The sequence below is a fragment of the Haliaeetus leucocephalus genome, unplaced genomic scaffold (assembly GCF_000737465.1).
Source record: "Haliaeetus leucocephalus isolate CR32 unplaced genomic scaffold, Haliaeetus_leucocephalus-4.0 Scaffold162, whole genome shotgun sequence".
Taxonomy (NCBI): domain Eukaryota; kingdom Metazoa; phylum Chordata; class Aves; order Accipitriformes; family Accipitridae; genus Haliaeetus; species Haliaeetus leucocephalus.
Genome location: NW_010972598.1, coordinates 14,894,792 through 14,912,447, shown reverse-complemented (window position 1 = coordinate 14,912,447; position 17,656 = coordinate 14,894,792). Strand labels below are relative to the sequence as shown.

Below are 17,656 nucleotides of genomic sequence, written 5' to 3'. Positions count from 1 at the left end.
GTCCTCAACCGGGAGGAACGTGCATCCCACTCGTGTCCTGAACGGGGTGGGATCTGCATCCTGAACCGCCTGCACCCTGAACTGGGAGAGACCCGCATCCTGTTCCAGTCCTGAACCGGGAGAAACCCGCATCCTGTTGTGGTCGTGAACTGGGAAGGACCCGCATCCATCTCTGATCCTGAACCAGGAGGAATCTGCACCCTGGTGCAGCTGCAGCCAAGCCTGGAGGGACCCGTGCCCTGAACCAGCTGTGCATCCCAGTCCAGCTGTGCTCGAACTGGGAGGGACCCGTGCCCCAAACCAGTGGTGTGCCTTGACATGGCTGGGCACCCTGCTCCAGCTGCACCCAGAGAGAGGAGGGACCTGAACCCCAAACCAGCCAAGCACCCCAAATAAACTGCACCCTGAACCAGAGGGGTCCTATTCCCCAAAAGTGGCTGCACCCTCAAGCAGGAGACACCTATGTCCTGAACCAGCTGTGCACCCCAAAATGGCTGCTTTCTGAACCAAGAGGGAGCTGCACCCCAAACTAACTGTGTCCCCCAAACTTGTCGTACCCTGATCCTGCTGCGCCCTAACCAGGGGGGACCTGCACCCCAAAAGCATCCACATACCCTGATCCTGCTGCACCCTAAACGAGGAAGGACCTGTGCCCCAAAGCACCCGTGTGCCTGGTCTGGCTGCATCGTGGCGCGATGGATAACGCTCTGCCGCTGGAAGCGGAGCTGGAGCACCAGTGGCTGTTCAACGGCTCCCTGAATGAGTCCTTCACGAACCAGTTTGTGCAGCCCCCGTGGCAAGTGGCCCTGTGGGCTGTCGCCTACGCCCTCATCGTGGTGGTGTCGGTGGTGGGGAACGTGGTGGTGATGTGGATCATCCTGGCTCACAAGAGGATGCGCACCGTCACCAACTACTTCTTGGTGAACCTGGCTTTTGCCGAAGCCTCCATGTCCGCCTTCAACACGGTGGTGAACTTCACCTATGCCATCCACAATGAGTGGTACTACGGGCTGCTCTACTGCAAGTTTCACAACTTCTTCCCCATCGCCGCCGTCTTTGCCAGCATCTACTCCATGACAGCCATCGCCCTGGACAGGTGAGTTCTGAGCATCAAACCCCAAACCCTCCCTGGCACCCAGGTCTGCCTCCACCTGGGTGCTGTGCTCAGCTCCATCTGAACTTCGGTCATGGGAGAACATTGTAATTATAATAAAGCTCGTTTTGGTAAAAGAACGTTAGAAATAATCCCTCTCCCCACCCTGGTTGCAGGTGGCTTTGGGAATCCTTTGTCAGCTCTGCAAAAGGAACTCGAGAAAAGGCTTTGTGACCCCCGTGCATGTCGGTAGCGTGTCTTGGGTGTGCATTTGTAGCATCACTGTCCTCTCCCTTCCCAGCTCCTCTGCAGAGCCATCCATTCTTTTCCCAACCTCCTCATTTAAAAGCAAACTTGATATTTAGCACAAAATGGCATCACCTCATGACATAAAATATACGCCTGTGTCAGACATGCCTCGGCTGTGCTGCAGGAGCTGTTTCGTATCTCTTGATCTGGGTTGGGAACCCAGGAGCCTTGGAGAGAAGCTCAGGCTTGGGAAAGGCATCTTGACTTGGCGGGTGTGTTGTCACGTTGTGTTCTGGTGTGTCACCCCAAGCAAACCCACCTTGATTTTACCAGTGGGGGTCAAGGGGGAGAGGTAGGTGCCAAGGATTTCTCTCATTCAGCTCAATCCAGCACAGCTTAGTTGGGCTTTTGTTTTTTCACTGCCTGGTTTCTGCCGGTGCTGTCGGATGGCTGGGGACTGCCGGCAGAGCGAGATCCCGCTTGCATTTTGCCGTGATCAAAAGTTCAGACAGCACTCGGCAGGGTGCGATGGCACGGGGGACGCTGCCTTTGTCACCCCAGAGGATGCGCCAGGGCTCGAGGGACACAAAACAGCTATGCACCAAGCACCTCCAGTGTGCAGCTCCCCTCTCTTCTCTCCCCCTCCAAGAAATCTTTTATTTGATGGCATTTTCACACCAGTGCTAGAGATAAATCAAGGCTCTCAAACAGCTTTGCAATTCTTGAGTATCGGCGTTTCAAGCGCAACAGATTTTTCCAACGCAACATATTTCCCAAAGACAGCTCGGCTCTGCAACGCCTCTTTTTGGTCCTTCTTCCCAGGGAGTAAAAGACATTTTGGCTGGGGATACAGGCGAAGGGGGGGGGGGAGATTTGCATTGCCGTATGCCAGCACATTTTGAGCTGATGTCTAAGTGCTGTGCAAACTGGCACAGATATTTCCCTACGAGAAATTATACTGCTGCCACAACTCATGCACTGACAGCTCGGGACACAGAGCTTGAGATGGATGATGGTCTCTAGTCGTTAAAAACAGGCTCAGGTTTTGTTTCCCTCTGGAGCAGTTACAAGACCCTCTCCCCAAAATCAATCAGACATAGCCAAACTCTCATACCGGAGATGTGAGGAGAATTAAGGCAATAATAAATAAAAAGAGGATACTACCAGTGTGGCTCTGTTCCTACCTGGTGGTGTTGCTGACTCTGTTTCAGGAGTATCTGCATTTCAAGGATGTTGGGGATCAGCCGGCAAAGCCCCTTTCAGGTTAGGGTGAATTAGAAAGATGATTTTTATTTTTTCTAATAGTTTGGGGTTTTGCCTTCGGTCCACACCCTGGAATAACCAGAAAAGCAAATCTGCCAGGGGAAGCTGAAGGAGCATGTGTAAAATGGATAACAAAGGCAGGTCTGGGAGCCTGGGGCTGAATTTTGGAGGGGGAATTGGCATTTCCAGCTTTCTTTTTGCATCTGCAAACCCTTAACAGAGGCTTGGTTTTCCCATGACTGGGCTGCAAAACCCATGCGTGCAGGCTTGCCTCACCCACCAAGAAGGACCTGAAAGAACGCATCCTCGGTGTGCAAGCACCTCCTGTACAGAGCTACCTGCTACATTTCTTGGCCCCAAATTTCCAGCGAGGTGGAAATTGGGAAGGTGAAGGCAGCAAAGCCCATCCTCTGCCCCTCCAGGCAAGCAGCACGCAACATCTCCAAGCACTGGAAAATTTCTTGTTTTCCTGTGTCTGAGACCTGACAATAGTAACTTAAATGCGTGAAATGCAGGAACTTGTTCCAGGAACCAAAAGGGAAGAATTTGTCCTGGCAAGCAGCAAAAAGCTGTGTGGGAACAAGCAAAGCAAGCACCTGAATTTGGAGCATCAGAGCCAGGTACACTCAGCAAAATGGGTTATATTCACAGCCAGGACATATCTGAAATCAAACATGACTGCAGTTCTGATTTTCATCAAAAACTAGGAAAGCAGAATTTAATGTGCCTTGTGTTCCCGAAGTGTATTAAGCCATCTAGCAGAGTGGTTGGATATGGAATCTGAAGGCTCAGAGGAGCCTCAGTCTGCAGATTGCTCCCCTAAATCATCTCCGCTTGTGCTTTCTGCAAGCAATTTCCAGAACATCCTTGCCGGAGGATACGAAACCGCCTCGGAAAGGCTCGGCACAGCCGTAACAGAGTCGTTGAGAGAACAAGTGGGGAAGTGGGTTTCATTGTCCCAATGGCTTTTTTTGCAGGACCCCTCATGGGTTTGTGCAAGAAAAAAAGGCTTTTGCTTGAAGCTAGATCACCCGCTCTTTCACCAGGACCTATTTCAGCCTGGGCACAACCGCTCTGAAAAAAAAAAGAAGTTAATCCTCTAGCGAGTGTTATTCTGAACCCTGCAACAATAGCAGGAAATTCAGAAGTCAAGGCTGGCAGCTGGTAAAGTCTGCCTAGCATCCTGCAGAAGTGGGGGCCAAACAGCTCGCTTTGGCACTATAAAATTTGCCACGTCCTTCGTTTTCGGGCGTTTCAGTGCCAGAGCACATCACATATCTCTTTCTGGCTTCCAACTCTCCCTGTGAATTAATTCACTTGAAAGAGATAGAAATAAAATCCTGCTTTTTAACAATCTTCCAGGAAAAGTGAGAGCCCAGCAGTGCCCATGGTGAGTCCAAGCTAATTTGCAGCCACGCTTAGAGGAAAAAAAAAAACAACTCTGGACATCTCTAAATTGCAATATCTATAGCCCATGGGATGGAGCATCACTGTTGCTGTTTTCTCTCTCCTTGGGACCTGGATTCATCTCTGAGCACCACCACTCACCTGCACCGTTAGCAAACTTCTGATGGAGGAATGAGTTTCCATGATAATGGACGACTGGGAATGCAACCAAAGGTGAAGATCTTAGATTACTTGCAGAATCAAAAAAAATCATCTCTGAGCTCAAAACTTTAAGTGACCCAAGCCGAAAACACCGCAGACTGAACAAATCCTGATGAGAAGGGTGAGAGCCCTGCCATGAACTCAGGGTGAAGACAGACTGTGCAGCACTTGTGCTATTTAATACAAAGCAATTTCCCTTTTTCTGCAAAGTGTCCTTTGCTCTAAAGCAGCTATAAAAACAACATAAGGTGGGACTAACCTCCTGCAACTCCTAGACCAACTTGCTGCTTTTCCTCATTAAAAGAGCCTTCTCTCCGACCTCCACCAGCACCAATGCTGTCAGACCAGCATGCAGAGCTGGGCAATCCAACTGGGATCTTATTCATATTTCCTTTTTTATTTCCAAATGGATTATCAAATTATATTAGGTGTCTTAAGATCCATCAATTTGCTAGCAGGAGCTGCAGAAGAAACATCAAATCTGCGAACCTTCATTCACCACAGCAGCATCTAAAATTGCTAGTTTGCAGCTAAGAACTATTAATATCTCCCCAACCACATACTATTTGCAGCAGAAAAACCGGCTCAGAAAATTATTTACTGCTTGCAAGCTTGAACTCCCAGGTTGGATGAACCTGCTGAATATCAGGAACATATTTGCCAGCTCAGCGACCCCATGCCTTTCCCGAGAGGTGATTACTGCAGAAAGAAACCCTCCGGAGAGGACAAATTACATCAGCGCACAGACAGATTAATTAGTCATTTACACCCTAATATAGCACCAGGGTTTTTTTTTTTTTTACTCTTGACTTAATGGACTTCTGGGGAGCAGGACTTTGATCTGCGCCTGGTGCTGTGTAATCTTGCTCTGCTGGGATGTAATTTGGAAGATGGAAGAGGAAGGGGGAAGCAAAAGGTGCCCGGGGTTTAAGGCCAGCATTGCCTACGCACCAGCTAGCACTAACCGAAGCAACTTTTTGCATTCCTGAAAAATGAAGCACCACTGAACACAGCAAAAACCCTACAAAGCTGCTGGATACCCAGCATGGAGCTGGCTCGAAGCATTGATTTCCCAGCTGGGGTTAGAAAGCAGGGGGATGGGGATGGACAAGGGAACGCCTTAGTAAGGTGTCACTCATCAAGGCTGGTTTATGGCCCTGCTCCCAGCAGTAGTCTCTGATCTGATGGGTATTAACTGGAATTAATCCCCCCCCAATACCCACTAGATATGAATTCAGCCTGTCAAAAAATAAGTTACGTCTTTTTTTCCCCCTCTCCTTTGGAAAGAAGAAGGGGCTTAAAATTCCTGTGGCAATAAATATAGAACTAAGATGAATTAGCAACAGTCTGGTGGCTGGGAGATGCAGGAGGCTCAGGTTTTAGACAAGCTTTTGGGGTGACCACAGTGCTCATCTGCAAGCTGGGCGCTGGCACAAGCCACTGTAGGAGTTTGAGGGCGTCTGGTGAGATATTTGGTTTATTTTATATGGCTTGCTTAATTTATTCTTAATTCCTCAATGGCCCAGTGGGAACCACTCATGCACTAAGTGTGCCAGGTCTTATGGGTCACCAGCCCTATATTTCATGTAATTTATGTTCTGCCCCTTCACTGTCCAGCTACAAACCAGTGCCAGGACTATCTGGTTCATAAGGTCATATAGGTGCCTCGAGTAACAGCATCTGTAGTCCCTCAGTGGGGCTGACTGGTGCTTTGGGTCCTCGTCTCCCATCCCACCCCGATGCTGCCGGCAAGCGCAATGAATGCAGGAGGGAGCTCTACACCTCCTTAACAGCCTGCTGCAACAAACTGGGGTTTGATCCTGTTTTGCTTGTATTTGGCTTTTAAAACCGAGTGTGCCCGTGGGGTTTGCAATGCAAGAGGTGCTGTGCAGGAAGGCAGGGGAGGTTGCAAAGGTGCTGGCGTAACTCAGATCACTGTTTGGCGGCGGGTAACATGTCCTTTTCGATTGTGCTTGAAGGAAATACCGCACTGCTTTCAGAAAGGAAAGATGCTGTGCCGTACCGGTGCTGTGGGGAAATGCCGGTGAGAAACCTGCAGCCTTCTGCTTGACGAAGGTGCTTTGCCGAGTGTTGACCATCACTCAGGTCTCAGGGCAGGAGCGCGCTGTCCGTCCCTCGGTTTGGATGATCACTGTTTTATGTCAAAGCAATAAATAGGAGGAAACAGCTGCTCGCAGCGCCTTCGTCCCCAGCGTCGTGTTTCAGGCACGCAGGGCTCGCCTAGCCTCCTCGGCCATCATCCAGATATGAGGTATTTGGGGCCAGCGCAACAAGGCCAAGCTTTGCTATGCAAACCTGCTCGAGGGATGGTATTTTTGCATCCATGTTGTTGCGACGCAATCCTCACAGAAAGCAAAAAGGCAGGTTTTTCTCTATGGAGAAGCTTTTCATTTCTTGGGCAGGAGGGACCTGGAGCCATGGTGGAGGCATTTGACCCATGTGGATCCAGAGCGTCTGCTCTGACTTGGTTGCAAACTCCCCTGGCACTGACTCTGCACTAAACCCCTCTCTGCTCAGGACAGGAAATTGTTGTGCAATAAAACACACAGAACAAACTCTGCATCCTCTTGGTTACTCATCTCTTATCTCTCGTATCCTTATTGCTTAATGAAGCAGATAAGGAAACTCTAGGATGAAAGACATTTCATAAATTTTTGCTATTATATTAATCTCATCTCCATGAGGGTGGAAACAATTGTGTAATATTAGTTATCCAGGCAGACTCCAGATTTCCAGATGCAATTAATAGATGGCTACGCTGCCTCAAATACAGTATCTATTTAATAACTGATACACTTGGAGCTATCCTGGTACAAAGTTGTACTCAAATGCTATTGTATTGTCATGTTAACACCGCCCCAAAACACAATAAAATATTTAAACAACAGCAAATGGCATTACCAGCATAATGAAATAGCATCTGGCATAAAGTTGTGTGCTTTAGTACCAAGCCCATTAAACATGGCGGATTTAAAACATTAAACATGGTGGGAAAGGTGCAAGGAAAATGCAATTGCACGGGCATCAGGTCTCTCCTGCAAGGAGCTGAGCAGCCCTGAGCTTGCAAACCTTAACGATGGTTTGCACTCAAACGCTGCGCTACCATCCACAAGGAGAGCAACTGCAGATCATTTTATTTTGAGTAACAGGTATCAGTAAGTCTTCCCAACCCAACATCTTCTGCAGGCAAATGGCCCCATTCCCGGTACTACCCCCATGCACCGCCTGCACGGGGAACAAAACCTTTCCCTAATGCAGGAAATCTGTCCTTAAATTCTCAACCAAGACCCAACTCCCTGTGACAAATTAGGACTTGAAGACCCCACGGTGGTTTGTCACCCACCGCAGCAGCGAGGGCAGGATGCTCCATGGGGACGTGCTCCTCTCCCTCACCTCCCAGGAATGACCATCCCCAGCAAACCGCAACACCCCATTTTTTTATGGACAGGAAAACTGCGCTCTTGGACGGCAGAGAAAAAAAAATAAATCTCTCTAATAGGATACAGCATCTTAGGGAGATGGGAGGATTGGGGCCACAGAGGCACTTTGCGAGGAGAAATATGAGCTAATAAACTCATTAGCCTTGTTTTCAAGAGCACACTTCTTGCTGGCGTGGCTGGGACCTACGTGGCCAAGCCAAGGAGGGCAGCGGCTTCCCAGCACTTAAGCTCTGATCGATGCCTTTTGTGCCCAGCACTGCAAAACTACACACAGGGCCAAACGCCTGCCAGCACCTTGCAGACACACCGGGGCGTTGCAGCTGCATTCCGTGCCTGCGCTCTGCATTTCCATTTGAATGCAAACTTGTTGGTATTAATAAAAAATAAATAGATGGGCAAGGTTTTTTTGCTGAAAGGCAAAGTCGTGATGGACGTGTCATTTTTCTTCCCTGCTAAGAAGTGATTGATGGAGGTTTGGCTGCAGCCGCTACCACAGCCTCGCCTGGGAAATCGAACCGACGTGGAAGGGAGAAGACAACCTGGAGCTACCCGCAATACGGCACCGCAGCACAGGGTTGCTTTTCTGCTTTGCATTTGCTTGCTCAGAAGGAAGGTTTTATTTTAGGTTATCCAAAACCCTGCCATAGAAACACATCACAGGAGAGGGTTTGGCTCAAAACTGAGCAGAATGGCAAGAAAGCAAACTGGCTTTTTGGGATCTGTGTTCTGGATGCAGAAAAAGATCCAGTGGTGCCTAAATAAAACCCCAAAACCAAAAATTCAAAGACAGCAATGCACACAAACCTACTGGGTAGAGAAACATGGGAAGTCCAACCGGTCTGCAAGGAAATGAGAGTTATTTTAGCATGATGGACCCAGCGCTGGAAGAAGGCAAAAGAAGCTGCTTTGCTCCCTGTACTGATGCTTTTCCACCCTAATACAAGCAAGACGGCAGCTGCCATCCAAGCTAAGGTGGCCACGAAACCATATTCTCTGCTCCCTCCCTCTCCCCAGTTTGATTTTGCATCAAATGTTCTTGTCAAGCAAAGGAAGACCAAAAAAAAAAAAAAAAAGGAAAATAAAAAAAGGAAGCAGTTTTTAAAATGTTAGGACAATTTTTTGCTTAGTGATACAATTATTATATAATTATACGATATCATAATATAAAATAATGGTCTAATTATTTTCAGGATGTTTGTACATTTCCATCTATCTCCAGCATTTTTATGGTCTGTAATACCAGCTCCTCCAAGCAGCCCAGACCCTTTTTATCATTTTTTTTTTCTTCCCCGTCAGAGCCCCTGTCTGGGAGAACTGTTATTATTCCCATTTTTAAGCCTGATGGGTGGCTGAACTCAGAGCATCCCTAAGGGAATATTTCGGAGGTCTCTCCGGAGCGATGGATTGGGAATCACTGCTGAAAAATAGGATTTGGGGCCAGTTTTCCTCAAAGCGCTGCTAGCTTGCTCCCTCCTGCCTCCCTGATGCCATCCTTGCAATGCCAGCGTGATCAGATGAATTTCACAGTCTCCTTTCCACCACGAGACAGTGTTTCCACCACAAGACAATGGCAGCTGGAACGGTCTCTAGATGATGTGGTTGGGGTTTAGTTCATCATTACGGCAATTATTTGGAGGTTTTATCAACCACAAGGGCTCCTGCAGATGCAAAGTGCTTTAAACCGATGAGGAAAGTCCTCCAAAGTGCACTGGCAGAAAGAAGGTCGGAGATGTAAAAGAATTTCTGGCTGGTTGCAATCAAGCGCTGGCTTTGCTTTCTGGAGGTTTCAGCCTCAGATGTGTCTCCAGGCAAGTATTTAAACAGAAATGGCTCAACTTTTGTGGAAACCTCTTGTTTTCCACCATTTGCATGCTTGAGCTTGAACTGTCAGGTCGAGCACCAGCAGCAAACTCAGGCATGTTGAATTGGGAGTGTAAACCCAGGGTAACCCTCTTGGAACCCCATGATAAAGCCCACCCAAACCTCATCCAGCTCAGCAAACTCACCAACAAGGGGCTCAGCCAACGCCAGGTGTTTGAAGGATGAGGACGAGGACGGAGACGAGTCCTTGCAGGGTCCCAGGAAGCCCATCGCAGTCCAACAAGGGGAGAATGAGAAATGCAGGTGCAGAAACCAGGAGACCTCGGTGCATCGCCAGCCACTGTGCCAGAGCATCACTAACACCCATTGCCTTGGCTCTTTCTAACCAGCTTCGATTTCAGGTACCAACCAGCCAGAGGAGATTTTCGAGGGGTAATTATCAGGTGGATTTGGTGGATTTTCAGCTGCACAAAGGCGATAAGGTTTGGTACCCTGGAGCAGAGGAATAGCTGACAGCAGTACCTCCTGTGTATTTATATATTCATGCCTGTGTCTTTGCCCCTGCAAGTGACCACCCAAAAATGCATCACAGTAAGTATTTTCCATCTAGGAAAAAAATTAAAAGGAAAAACTTTTCATTCTCAGAAAGGAGAAGGGATGAAGGGAGAAATAGAGGAGTCTGCAAATGCCTCGGGCGATAACTCATGCAGAGTGATGCAATGTTTCTCCTCTTTCCAAAGCTTGATGTGGAGCGGGGGGCAGAAATAAAATAAAAAACTTGTGACGTTCTCACTTAATCCTTCTAGAGCTGCTGGCTGCTGCCAGGTTTGCACAACTAGATTTGTGGAGGGATAAATTCAATCCGCCTTGTCGCCACTGGAGCTTTCCTCACATATGATGACTGATGTTCTGGGGAAAGAGCCCACGAGCCAGGCAGATATAGGTGGTATCTCAGATCACCTATCCCACGCTGGTCCAGCACTCTTATTTTTGGTTCCCCTCCTGTAACACTTGGCACTGTGATCTACCACAGAGATATGATTTTGCACGGGTGCAAAACTACCGGGTGCTGCCAAAGCGGCTGCTGCCAGACGGCAGCATCACGGCTGGCTTTGTACAAATTGGTCTTTGCAGAAGCAGCCGGTTGCTGGTTGCGTTAGCAAAGCTGTTTTTCAGTTAAAAGTCAATGAGTGTCTCAGACGGGATTCAAATCTCGAGGGTAAGATGTTGCAAGAGAATTAGAGCATTGGCTGGGGAGTCCTCCATAAAGGGATTATTCGATGCCGTTTACATTGTGTGGAGTGAGGGGCTACCAGGATGCATTAAGGGGGTGTCAAAAGTACGACCCCCATGCAAGGGAGGCCTAAAACAGCCCCAAAAGCTGCAACATCGGGGCTTTCCAGCCCTGATTTCTCCTTTTCCCACCTTGCAGGTACATGGCTATCATCCACCCGCTGCAACCCCGGCTCTCGGCCACCGCCACCAAGGTGGTCATCGGCATCATCTGGCTCCTGGCTTTCCTGCTGGCTTTCCCCCAGGGTTACTACTCGGTGATGGAGGAGCTGCCGGGCCGGCTGGTGTGTCTGGTGGAGTGGCCGGAGCACAGCACCAACGTGTACGGAAAAACGTGAGTTGAACTCTGCCGGCAGTGGGGACAAGTCACCGTACAGAAAAAACGCTCAAAAAAAAAAGTCTAAAAAAAGGAAGCGAGGAAGGATGGGAATGGCTCTAAGTTCCTCGGGATGGGGAAATTCTCCCCTTACTCTAGTGAGGGCCAGTGCTATGTAGTTGACAGTAGCAAAATCTCCATCTATATCATCTTGGGGCACATTAAGGTTAATTAAGGTGAGTTTAGTACTGCTCGTCGTCCAAATATTGCCTCATGCTGTGCCATGCTCCCTGCCCTTCTTGGATGCTCATCCTTAAGGGAAACTCATGTAAAACTAAGATGCGGTATTTTGGCTGTGGGGATGGGGTCTGCATTGCCCCCAGGGGCTTATTCATATATGCAGGTATGGCTTTGGTTTTTGCAGCACCTTTCCTGTAATCCATATCTCTAAAGGCTTCCTGGGGTGAGAGTTATTCTTGTAAGAGGTAAATAGGGTTTTACTGGGGGTATCTTGTTCAGGCAGTAACAGAAAAAAAACCCTGGTTTGGGATTTACCGAGTCCAAATGCCCCAAAATTCACTCAACTGCTTAAAAACCAAGCTACAAAAAGAGGCTCTGTGGCATCAGCTCAGGCTGGGAGGCAAACGCTGGGCTAAGATGGCTCAGCAGGAATCTCTTTCCTTCCCGTTAAAGTGCCAGCTAATTACATCTGGCATTTCCAAAGGGTCCGGGCAACCCCGCTGGTCTGCCAGCACAGCGGTCCTCCATAGTTTGCTCTTTGAAGTTCGCGAGTCATGTGGCAAGTTAAATGTCATGAGTTAAGGAAAAAAGGGGGGGGCGGGGAGGGGAGGCATTTGTGATCTCCAGTCCCATGGAGCAATGAATTAGGGCTGTGAAATTGTGCTGGAGCCAAAGCAGGGGACACACACACATGGGGAGGTGTTTAAAGCCAACCTGATCCTGGAAAAGGTCTCTCTGCAAGACAAATGAGATGAGTTTGCCAGTCAGCAGCGAGCGGCGGGTTGCAGAGAGCTGGGCGGTATCATTTATTATCATCTAATTTATTTGCATTGCAAGGCAGGTATGGCAAGAACCAAGCTGGGGCTGGCCCAGCTGATCTCCAGAGGTGTTTTGCAACCTTAATTATCCTAGGCCACCATGATAAATACAGCCAGCACCAAGAAATGCCGCTGGCTTAGACAGCCCACGTGGATGGGATGGGGCTGAGCCCCCCCGGACTGAAGCAGCAACCAGCGCGAGCTGAGGGCCTGACTTCAGCAGATCGTTTGCCGTTCGGCTGTACACCAGGGCCGTCACTTTTTCAAATAGCTAATTCAAGAGAAAAATGCCACCATTAACCTATGAATGATTTGCTGCTGGAAGCCGGGCGCCGCTTCAAAGCCTGAGCATCCCATGCTCTTCGGTGAGCCAGGGGCTCTGCAGACAGATGAGGGCAGCCAGGAAAGCAGATGCTAAACAGAAGCTTTTAAATAGCCAAAACCCAAATAATTTGGTGGGGATTGAAAATAACTTGCGGCTCAGTAGCGTCTCTCCAAACCACGTGAACTCACTTGCACAGCACAGAGCCCGAGATGTTATTTTACTGCCCCAAAATAACTTTGCAGGGACAGGTGGTTGGGCCACTGTCAAACACCCTCCCCTGCTCACATGGCCTCGGGGCAGTTATTTAAGGAAGGCGCTGGCAGCAGCTGGCTTGTTTGCAATGCCATGATGAAAAATAATATTATTTTTTCAGTTCATAGTGAAAATAGGGGACATCTCCCAACACCAGGGGGTTCTTTCTCTTGGCAAATGGAGCCCAGAAAGCACAATCCCGGCATGCAGAGGGTATCAGAGACCAGGACGTGCACGTGAGTTTTTTTTCACCAGGAAAATGTGCCCCTTCTCAGCCAGCTCGTATGGGGGGAAGCGGACGAAGACCTTGGCACAGGCGAGATGCTCTGCAACAAGAGCCGGCAATTCAGCTCGATTCGATTCAGCGGCTGCTCACCACCGCTAACCACTGATTCCCTCTCCCGCTTTTGGTTTCAAAATAGATGTCTGATCTATCCCAATTTCATTAGCTCCCATTTCAGTTTGTTAAAGGAAAGGGAAAAGCTGCTCCACTCGCCAGCTTCTCTGGCAGATAACAGCCCGCGGTGACCGTCTGGGCTTTGCAAGGCAAAAGGAAATGGCAGCCCCGTCCTCCAACACCACTGCCCTGTAACTCCTACAGGCTCCTCCATCCTACACAAGACCCTAAATCCCCACACCAAACACCTTAAAATTACAAAACCTAGGCTTCACTAAATGCTCTGATCCTGCAATTCTTGTAGACAGAATAACATACGGATGGTTTCAAATGGAGACCGGTTTTCAGTGCCCAGGGTCCAAAAACAATACGTCAGGGCTCTTTGGAAATCCCCGCCCCTACCATGTGCAGGCAGCTCTGAAAATAAGGATCCGTCTTGCTTACATTATCTAATAGCTCCTCTGGGGCATTTCTGCATCGCTCTCAGCTGTTTGCAGCTAGTTTAAGACCCTGCATTACATGGGAACCGCAACAAAATCTTCATCGCAGAGCCACAGAGACGCCTCTTTAATTAGCAAAATAGAAAACAGCCCTACAAAATCCAGCTGAAATGTGATTAGCGCTGGGCAAAGAGGAGGCCAAATGAGATTGCAGGTACAAAACAAGGAGGAGATGGCGTGGCAGCACAGGTCTGGGGCCAACCCCATTCCCTGCGGGAGTTGCACCAGGCACGAGCCTGACCCATTCGTTACACTTTGGAGGTATTATTCAACTGAAGCTCCTGGGAGGACGAGTGAGTGCAAGAGCGGAGTGTGGCTACATGGCCTGAACCACCTTGAACAGATGTAGCACCTTGCATTCAATCAGAAACGCACCCCCAAAATGCATGCAAAGACCCTAAAGCGGTTGAAAGAAAATTACCTCTAGACCTGGTGGCACACATAATGCTTTTCAAGCCAGCACTCTGCAAGCCAGCTGCATTTCTATACCACTATTGCTCATCTTTCTGCAGGAGAGAGAGGTTTTTGCAAGCTCTGATGGTAGGAAGGAACCTGCAAGGTCAAACCGTCTGTCCCCATCCTGTTTGTTAAAAACAGTATTATTTTTTTCCTTTTTAAACCAGCTACTGTTCAACACAAATCCTTCACTGAACCCACTGCAATCCCAGTGGCTATTGCAACCTGCCACGGCTCCACAGACTTCATGACAAAACAGTCTCAAGCCTGAGCTATCAGTTTGATCCAGACTCTCTCGTTTGATTTTGGACATATTTATACCCATTATAAACGAACACAAGTTCCTGCCCCTCCCGCAAGCCTGGAGAACTGACGTGGCCACTGAACTCACAGAAAAGTTTTAATAAACCTCCATGAAAAGGGTTTAGGCTGTGGTTTTGGGGACTGGGGTTACGCTTGTGCCACCTGAGCCCAGCAAAACCGATGGTGGACCAGGATTTAGGCAAGCTGCATCCAAGACCCAGTGTTTGGCCTGGACGGAAAGCCTTTATTTCTTCAGCTTAATATTCCCATCCTTTATATGTCAAAAAACCCACATTTGCTCCTGCAGGACTGCCAGATAAAAGGTGTGATAAGAGCAAGCATTCATCTCTAGCATAATCTGGGGTGTAAATAGGGTAGAAGTGAGAGTAGAGCCACTCCAGCTAAAACATCCTTGCCTTATGAAGGTAACTCAAGTTCTTCACTGGCCTCTACATCCTATGCCACGAGGGTGCTAGGATGCCAAAGGCTGGCAGAAGAGGCTTGGAAAAGATTGGGGTGAAAGTAGGGAGTCCTTCCCAGTCCGAGCTCTGCAGGCAACATGTCTGCAGGAATTGTGCCAAATTCTCTTTGCCCCTGTAAAGCACTTAGCCTTCAAGGTCAGTTTGCAAGAAAAAGACTGAACAGGTAGAGGAAACACTCAATGACGATCATTTTTTCTAGGTATCACTTCTGCATGACCATCCTCATCTACTTCTTGCCACTTCTGGTGATAGGATGTGCCTACACTGTGGTTGGTATCACCCTCTGGGCAAGCGAGATACCCGGCGACTCCTCCGACCGCTACCATGAGCAGGTCTCAGCTAAGCGGAAGGTAAGGACCTCTGAGCACAGTAGGAGCCATAATTCACGCCCGATCCCAACTAACCACAGCCAAAAATACTTCATTAGGGGTGGAAACAGGTCAGGACTTATTGCATGGATGTTGCTAATGGAGCAGATGTGTGTCCTCCATGAGTGTGGATGGTTTAACCAAGATGTCGACCATGTGTTCCCAGTTGGCAAGGTCTCCAAGGTCCACAGGTGTCCGACGGATGACTTAGCTTCCCTGCCCTCTCTTGTCCTCACAGGTAGTGAAGATGATGATCATCGTGGTATGCACATTCGCGCTGTGCTGGCTGCCCTACCATATCTACTTCACCCTGCAGTATTTCAACCCTGAGTGGTACCTGCAGAAGTTCATTCAGCAGGTCTACCTGGCTGTCATGTGGCTGGCCATGAGTTCCACCATGTACAACCCCATCATCTACTGCTGCCTCAATGACAGGTGGGTTTCAAGTGACTTTCGGCAGCATCTTGGTGCAACAGGGAGCGGAGGAGGGGGAGATACAGAGGGGTCTGAGGAAGGAGAGTATGGATGGAGAGTTTTTCCAGGACGGTTCTGTCCCATCTTCTGCCAGGGGCTGCTTCCAGCAGATGCAGGGACGATATAATACTCACCTAAATAAGGGTCTCCTGAAGCCCCTGTGGGATTTGAGGGCAGGTATCAAAACAGTCCTGACTCCTAATTGGGATTCATCAGAGGTTTTTCATCCCCTTAGTGAAAAGCAGCAGGGTTTTTTTATTGTTTAGCAGTGCTTAGCTCTGTCTTCCCACTCCTAGCAAGGTCCTTTTGCCATCTCCACATCCCTCACCCCTGCCTTTCCCCACATCTTCTGTCCCTCCAGGTTTCGTGTGGGGTTCAAACACGCCTTTCGGTGGTGCCCCTTCGTCAGCGCCGGTGAATACGAGGGCCTGGAAATGAAGTCAGCCAGGTACCTGCAGACACAGAGCAGCATGTACAAGGTCAGCCGGATAGAGACCACCATGTCCTCGGCAGTTGGCGCGGCCGAAGAGGAGCTGGAGGAGAGCAGCAAGGCCAAGCGTCTCTCCGTAGACATGACCTCCAACGGGTCCTCCCGCAGTGACTCCAAAACAGTCTCTGAAAGCTTCAGCTTCTACTCCAACACGCTCACCTAAGCAGCTCCCCAGCTCCGTCGGCCGCTCACAAGGGTGCCACCATCCCCTCTCCCTCACTGGGATGCTCCGGCGCTCAATCCACCCAGCGTCATCGCCCTGGTTTCTGATGTGCCGGCTTTTTTCCCTGCTGTTTTACTGTCTCTTGCTGTGCTGCTCACTCACCATCCTTGGGCGAGCCCGAGAGCAAAAGCTTTGGATTAGTTTCATGTGCTCCACTGTGGCTCGTGTCCGAACACAAGGGAGGTTTGGCTGGCCCCCACCTTGCTCGCTGCCTGGCCAACCCAACATGTGCCGGGCAGGTGGATAGGATGCAGAAATGGGACAGAGCCGGGGTTTTCTCCTGAATCATAAGTACATTGGCAGGTGCTTCCCTGCTCTCTGCAAGGCAGTGGGGATCTCCCAGTGCATCCCACCCCACAGGAAAATGAACGAGTCTTGCACTTTCCTCCTCCTTGAACTTCCTTCTCCGTGTTGCTCTTGGTTGAATATCCAGAGGGGTATTCAATTAAAAAAATCCAGAAAAAAAATGCTGTTTTCAACTTCAGGAGCCCACAAATCCATGGGGCACCACTGGCCACTCAATGCTTCAACTCAGATCCAGGCATTTCTGCACTGTCTCAACTCATCTCCAGCACCCGCATCCCTCTGCACAATGGGTCTTCTGTTGCCACTCCACACCACAGCTCATTGAAACAGGGGTCTCAAGAAGGATTTCTGAACTAAGCCAGACTTTGGTCGCTGTTAATCAACCATATGTGCCAAAAGCAATCACTGTGATTTCCTCAAAGACCCAAGGTGATGTCTCTTGGATAGATTTTGGACGCCTGTGGAGGTCTGGAGAAAAAGAGACTGACTATACTGAAATGTTTTTCATAACCTGGAAATGTCTAGAGCTGCACAGAAAGGGGCCTGGTACGATTCCATCAGTAACACAACTTTTTCCCAGCATACAAGGTTTGAAGGGAGACAAGAATTTTGCAGACATTTTTTACTTGGAGGAGGGTTGAAATGATTCACTTCCACTTTCTGGATTTTGTTTTAACCAGGGAAATTTTTTTCTTTTCATCCCCCGTCTTTTGCAGAAAACATTAAGTTTATGATGTGTACATGGATATATCTAATATTTTAGTCCTGTTACGATGGATAATTTTCACTGGAGCTGTTCATACCAAGGGCTCCTTTGGTCAGCAAATGTACAAACATACACTCAAAAGGAGAAAAAAAAGTAAATAAAATGAGAAGTGGACAAAATTGGCTTGTTGGGAACAAACCCACAAGTTTGGG

The 17,656-nt window shown here is 48.9% G+C and overlaps 1 protein-coding gene across 1 annotated transcript; it reads left to right on the top strand.

Moving 5' to 3' along the window:
- Positions 1-620: 620 nt before the first annotated feature.
- Positions 621-16,652, top strand: TACR1 (tachykinin receptor 1). Its single transcript, XM_010562853.1, has 5 exons — positions 621-1,096; positions 10,928-11,122; positions 15,077-15,227; positions 15,484-15,680; positions 16,081-16,652. The coding sequence occupies exons 1-5, from the start codon at positions 696-698 to the stop codon at positions 16,370-16,372; spliced, it is 1,236 nt and encodes a 411-aa protein (XP_010561155.1). The 5' UTR covers positions 621-695; the 3' UTR covers positions 16,373-16,652.
- The last annotated feature ends 1,004 nt before the right edge of the window (positions 16,653-17,656 follow it).

Excerpts from the sequence above, each read along its gene's own strand:
- TACR1 (XM_010562853.1), top strand. The coding sequence starts at position 696 with ATGGATAACGCTCTGCCGCTGGAAGCGGAGCTGGAGCACCAGTGGCTG. Across the intron at positions 1,097-10,927 it reads ACAGCCATCGCCCTGGACAG|GTACATGGCTATCATCCACC; the intron begins GTGAGTTCTGAG and ends CCCACCTTGCAG. Across the intron at positions 11,123-15,076 it reads ACCAACGTGTACGGAAAAAC|GTATCACTTCTGCATGACCA; the intron begins GTGAGTTGAACT and ends CATTTTTTCTAG.